Source organism: Pararge aegeria, chromosome 17 (genome assembly GCF_905163445.1).
Source record: "Pararge aegeria chromosome 17, ilParAegt1.1, whole genome shotgun sequence".
NCBI classification, from domain to species: Eukaryota; Metazoa; Arthropoda; class Insecta; order Lepidoptera; family Nymphalidae; genus Pararge; species Pararge aegeria.
Window position 1 is genome coordinate 15,849,301 of NC_053196.1, and position 6,594 is coordinate 15,855,894.

Here is a 6,594-nt window from a genome sequence, read left to right on the forward strand (position 1 = left end):
ATAGGTTCTAAAAATGTCTGTTTTAGAATCTAAATTACTGGGTGTACTGTGAACTATTTGAGTTGGTTTGTATGTTAACTTAAATTATAATCGTATTTTATTAATTTAATATTGTAGTGTTATTACTGTCCGCTCTTTCCAAATAACTTTCTCCATCTTGACATAACGGTGATAATGTTACAAATAGTAAAGTTGGGATTTAATTATTACCTTTTATCTATTACTATCTATGTTGGTGATCGAAGTAGACGTTATAAGTAGCACAGACGAAGATGCTGCCCGCTCTTTTTTCAATTCCCTTAGTCACGTTGTATACCACCCGCGAGAAGATGACGGGTGGAGACAACAGTATTCTGATCTGGTATATATACACTCAGCTCCGCTCAGGTCTAAGCGGTGATAGCCCAGTGGGTAGGATTTTGACTTCACTTTCGGGGGGTAGCGAGTTCGAATCCCAGCACCTCGTAACTTTTCTAAGTTATGTGCGTTTTAAGCAATTAAATATCACTTGCTTGAACGGTGAAGGAAAGCATCGCGAGGAAACCAGCATACCTGATAGTTCTCCATAATGTTCTCAAAGGAGCCCACCAATCCGCACTATTCCAGCGTGGTGGACTACGGCCTTAACTCCTATTTATTGTGGGAGATCCGTGCCCTGTGGTGGGTTTAAAATGGGTTGATATGATGATGATGACGATATACATTCAAGGTATATTCGAGTGATTTTATATGCTACCTTGTTTCTTTTTACTTATTTTATAAGAGGTCTGCGTAAAAGGTAGCTACGAGTTATTTGACGGCCGATTGGCGCAGTTTGCAGCGATCCTGCTTTCTGAGCTCCAGGCCGTGGGTTCGATTCCCACTACTGGAAAATGTCTGTCTGTGTGATGAGCATGTATATTTTTCAGTGTCTGGGTGTTTATATGTATATTTTAAGTATTTATGTATGTTATTCATAAAAATATTCATCAGTTGTCTTAGTACCCATAACACAAGCTACGCTTACTTTGGGGCTAGATGGCGTTGTGTGTACTGTCCTAGTATATTTATTTATTATTTATTATTTGTTCAAGGGGTCCTTATGTAGTTCAGTATTATTTTGATGTAAATCAGTGACGGGTCGAAATCAAAAACGGCCGTCTAGAACGGGCTCCCAGGATAATTTATACCTTTACACAAGTAACGGTTACCTAAAAGGATCAATACGGGATGTGCTATCCGAATACAACACCTTTTTATGTTGTAATTTTCTTTACATAAGAACTACACAAAGGTTGAAAAAACTACAAGGGTTCTACCAGCAAGATCTTTTCAGAACACTAACTCTTGAATTTATTTATCGGTTGTAATATTTTTCCATTCGCCTTTTTCGACTCAACTATGTCTATGCCAAATATAAAATGAACCTTTTCCGTTTCTGTATAAAAATTAAAATTTACTGGCATTGATATATTTTTTTTTTATTATTGTCCTTGAAACGGCGCGCATTGTGAGGAGGTTCCTAACTCTGGAACCCTGACCGCCGGTTGCTTGGGTATTCAAAAGCCCCGCAAGCAGAGAAGTGGATGTTTTTTTTTAATGAATATTAATATACAGTTGCATAATAAGAAACACGTTATTTTAGTGTATCTCTCTTAAAAATTGAATTTATAATTGAATTAATGACCTTTAAACAATTAATAATGCATTAATATCTTCATACCTGCCAACAGTGTCCCATAAAGGTAAATCCATACAATATAACTGTAGATAACACTTGAACTTAAACTACTACCAACAACAAACACACAAAACAGCTAGTCAACAATGGAATCTATTAAGAAATCTGTGGATGATCTGTCTCTACATTTTCACAAAACTATGGCTGAATTCCAACAAAATCTGCAGTCTGCTATCCCGGCAACCAGTCCCACCTCAAATATAGCTTCACAGTTTAGCTCGTTCCGAAACTTTGTCATGACCGCTTTGAACAGTCTTCAGGGGCAGCTAGAACTTCTAAGTCAGCAGATGGATGAGCAGGAAACAAGAAGCCGTAGGAAAATTCTTCTGTTTCATGGTGTCCCTGAAACTGCCAAGGAAGATGTGCCTGCCACTGTTGTAAAAATCTTGAAAGATCATCTTCAAATGCATGAGCTTTCTGTGGCAGCGATTAGTCGGTGCCATCGAATAGGGCAGACTGGTGGTGACAAACCAAGAGCACTGCAAGCAGTGCTCTTGGTAAAACTCTGTGACCAGTCCGTTAGAAACAAGATCTGGTTTTCTAAAAAAAACTTTAAAGGCACCGGGATTACTTTGGGAGAGTTCTTGACCAAGATCCGGCATGAAGCTTTCGTGGCAGCCAGACTACAGCTGGGCCTATCAAAGTCTTGGACAAAAAATGGTCGGATAATTGTGATTGGATCTGATGGTAAGCGACATTCTATCACTACGAAGGCTCAGTTAACTGCTATTTCTTCGGGATGTGGTAGAGAAGCAGCCTCCAGTGTTCTAGCTGGACCTGCTACAGTTGCTTCTAAGCCGCACGCTGGTCCCTCTCAAATTTCTAGATCAAGAAGAGTGGTGAAGAAATAGCGCTGATGTGCAGTTAAGAGTAGTTTTTTGATGATTTGTTGTCATTTAGTAATTACCAGTTATCCATAACCAACTTTATATATACTCTTTCCCTCTCTATTTTATAACTTAAAGTATACTTTTGTTTCTTATATTGAATTTTGTGTTAGTATAATTCACTCTGATTTGGGTGTCTACTTTTAATTTTATTTGTACCTGCTTTTAAATTTATAATTTTAGTTGTCAAACGTCAACTTATTGCATTGTTGTTGTTATGAAAGTTCAGAATACTCATGTTGTACAGCACTGGGTTCTTGCTTTTTGTTGTAATAGTTATAACAATATGGCTTTATTCTCTTTCGCTAAGGCACTGAACTAGAATATGTTTATATTAATTAACTGGTCTGTGGTTATAATACCTTCTTTGCCAGTGACTTTGCACTCGTGTTTGTATCCTCTTTGTGACGCGTCGCCAGCGAGCCTGCATTGCGGTATTGTTGACGTTTGGCTTTCAATGCTTGTATACTCATTGTTTTATATGATGTTTTTGTCATATTTTAGAGAATTGTGTTAATGATAGACAAGAACTTCATGTTTTGTAATTAGGTTAGATCTTTATTTCTATGTCAATTAAGTTGTTTTCTTTTGATGATTGTTTTTTCTTAAGTTTAAACCTTAGGAATTTACACTGTCGGCAGGCAATATGTTTAGCACGTTTTAAATTATAATATATATATATTTTTTTTTATTATTATTATTTTTATCGTATTTTATAATATTATTATTTTAATTGTATTATGAATATTGGGGATGATATTTCTTGTAGTGACAGTAGTGATAGCTCTGATGAGGTAACCTTCTTTTCTCCTGTTTGTTCCTCTGATGGGAGCTTCCATAGCACTTCGTTACCTTTAAATACACGCCTTGAGTCCGCTTTTGCGGGGTATCCTAAGAATTTCAACGTAGTTCACATAAATGCGCAGAGTATTCCTGCACACTTCCCAGACCTTTTAACCTCTTTTGATGTTAGGAACGTCCATGCTATTCTAGTTTCAGAGTCTTTTTTAAAGCCGTACCTTCCCTCCACCTCTTATTCTCTTCCTGGCTTCCATCTAATTCGAAATGACCGTGTGGGTAAAGGTGGTGGGGGAGTTGCGATCTACCTACGCAGCCACATTCCATTTTCCATTTTAAATAAGTCATCGTCAACTTATGCTGAATCTTCGGAACATTTATTTTTAGAACTACTGTTTGGTAATTTAAAAGTGCTCTTAGGTGTATTTTACAGTCCATCGCTTCGAATAGATTACTTTCACGAATTTGAAACTCTACTAGAGACTTATGTGCCACATGCAGATCATATAATAATTATGGGTGATTTTAATACTTGCCTCGTTAAAGATGATTCGCGGGCCCATAAGCTAAAAAATATAATAAATAGCACAAATTTGTCTTTGCTTCCAACGAGTCCCACACATTTCTTTCCGAACTGCTCGCCTTCACAGCTGGATTTGATGATTGTCTCTGCATCGGCGTATGTTAGTTCTTTTGGCCAGCTTTCTGCGGAAGCCTTTTCTTACCACGATTTGGTATACCTATCCTATAATGTGCGCCCGCCTAAGCTCAAGCCAACAACAGTCATGCGTCGTAGTTTTCACAAGTTTAGTAATGATCATTTCTTGCGGGATCTAAATTGCATAGATTGGGACGTAGTTTTCAATGCTCCTTCGCTGGATGAAAAGATCTCTATTTTCAATTCTCTTCTTATTGAACTCTTTGATACCCATGCACCTTTTCGACCGATTAAACTAAAGCATCTGCCTGCACCGTGGCTTACTCATGATATAAAGCTTGCCATGTCTAAGCGTAACGCGGCGAAATCAAGGTATAAGATCCAACCCTCTGATGCCAACTTGCTTAAGTATAAGCGGCTGCGGAATCGGTGTAACAAGATGTGCAGAGACGCTCAGCGCAATTATATCCACTCTTCAGTTGATGGAAAGAGTACCCTTAAGGTGTGGAAATTTTTGGAAACTTTGGGCATTGGTCGCCGGCAAAAAAGTGTTCCTGATAGTGTGGATATAGATGCTTTGAATCGTCATTTCAGTAATGTGACAACTAGTATTAGTCGCAAAACTGAAACTCTGGCTTCGATAAGCTCGCGTTCAAAGCCTCATTTTCCATTGTTCCAATTTAGCGTGGTCAGTCCTGGCGAAATAATAAAGCACATAAATGCAGTTAAATCAGATGCTTTGGGAAATGACGGTATCAGCCGTAAGATGATATTGTTAAGTTTAGATTACATCTTACACGTTCTGTGCTACTTATTTAATCTATCTCTCTCATCTAGTTCCTTTCCTAGTGCCTAGCGTATAGCTGAGGTCATACCTATTCCTAAAAATTCTAACCCGTCTTTGTTTTCTCATTTCCGACCTATTTCTATTCTTCCGTTCTTATCTAAAGTCCTGGAACGTATTGTTAATTCTCAATTATCTTTATTTCTTTCTAAAAATAATATCCTTAGCACTTTTCAATCTGGCTTTCGTCGTGGGCACAGCACTGTCACGGCTTTAACCAATGTCTGTGACGATATTCGTTTAGGTATTGATAATAAGCAGGTGACCATTTTGGCTTTGCTTGATTTCTCCAATGCATTCAACACTGTGGATTTTGAGATTCTCTTGGCCATACTAGATTCCATTAATATTTCTTCACCTGTAGTTAGATGGTTCCATTCTTATTTACATGGTCGTACGCAATGTATCAGAGTCAAAGATAAATTCTCTTCTTACTGCCGCCTCCTTGCTGGTGTTCCACAGGGTGGTGTACTATCTCCTCTTCTATTCTCCATTTTCATTAATACCATGACTGATCTCCTTTCTTTACCTTATCATCTTTATGCGGATGATTTTCAAATATATGTGTCTGCTCTGGTTTCTGATATTCCTGAGGCTGTAAATAGACTCAACGCTGACCTTAGTGCTATCTGTGACTGGAGCAGATCTCATGGGTTATTGGTTAATGCCAGCAAGTCTCAGTCAATTATTTTGGGTAATTCTAGGCAAATTGCGAAAGTGAATTTTTCTGGTATTCCGCAAGTCACTTTTGATGGGTCTCTGCTGCCTTATAGCAAAACTGTGAAAAACCTAGGCATTCTCATGGACAGCAGTTTATCTTGGAGGCCGCAAGTAGCCCATGTAAGCCAGAAAGTTTTTAGTGCCTTTGGGTCCTTAAAAAGATGGAAAAATCTCTTGCCTATCAAGACTAAGATTTTATTAGCCAATACCCTTCTTCTTCCTATTTTAGATTATGCCGATGCCTGTTATTTAGACTTGACTGAGGACCTTCTGGATAAGCTGGAGCGACTACAAAACTTATGCATAAGATTCATATTTGGTCTTAGGAAATATGATCACATCTCTGAGTATCGCAAAAAATTGAAGTGGCTTCCTATTAGGCATCGGCGTAATCTGCATGTCCTTTCAATCCTGTATTCTACTCTTTTTCATCCTTGGACACCACCCTACCTTAAACAACGCTTTCATTTCCTTTGCCCGTGTCCGTCTCAAGGATCTCAGCGTTCTGCTAGGGAGAATATTCTCCGAATGATGAAATGTAAGTCGCAAAGTTACTCGGAATCCTTCACAATAAAAGCTGCAACGCTGTGGAATGCACTCCCTGACGATATTCGTCGCTCTAAATCCCTAGCTATTTTCAAAAGCCGTGTTAGACATCACTATTTGTCATTATAATTTTGTTGTTCGTATATGTGTACTTATATATCTATAGTAAATGTAAATATTTGTTAATATATATATATTTATTTATATCTTATTTTATTTATCTCTTTTAATTATTTATTATATTAGTTATTAGTAGTATGTACTTAAGTGTGTAAATTTATGTATTGTTTATTTTAATTGCGATTTCCCGTCTCTCATGTTTTGTTGTGTACTATCGGTAAGGTTACCTGGCAGAGATCACTTTTAGTGATAAGCCTTTTGCTTTTAATTTTTTGTTTAACTATATTTGTAATTTTTCCTT

At 37.6% G+C, this 6,594-nt stretch overlaps 1 protein-coding gene across 1 annotated transcript; it reads left to right on the plus strand.

Annotated features, from left to right (window-relative positions):
- The first annotated feature begins 1,610 nt into the window (after positions 1 to 1,610).
- LOC120631037 lies at positions 1,611 to 2,604 on the plus strand. The gene has a single exon (XM_039900433.1). It carries the CDS (start codon positions 1,807 to 1,809, stop codon positions 2,569 to 2,571), a length of 765 nt encoding a protein of 254 aa, XP_039756367.1. The 5' UTR covers positions 1,611 to 1,806; the 3' UTR covers positions 2,572 to 2,604.
- Positions 2,605 to 6,594: the final 3,990 nt, after the last annotated feature.

Excerpts from the sequence above, each read along its gene's own strand:
- LOC120631037 (XM_039900433.1), top strand. The coding sequence starts at position 1,807 with ATGGAATCTATTAAGAAATCTGTGGATGATCTGTCTCTACATTTTCAC.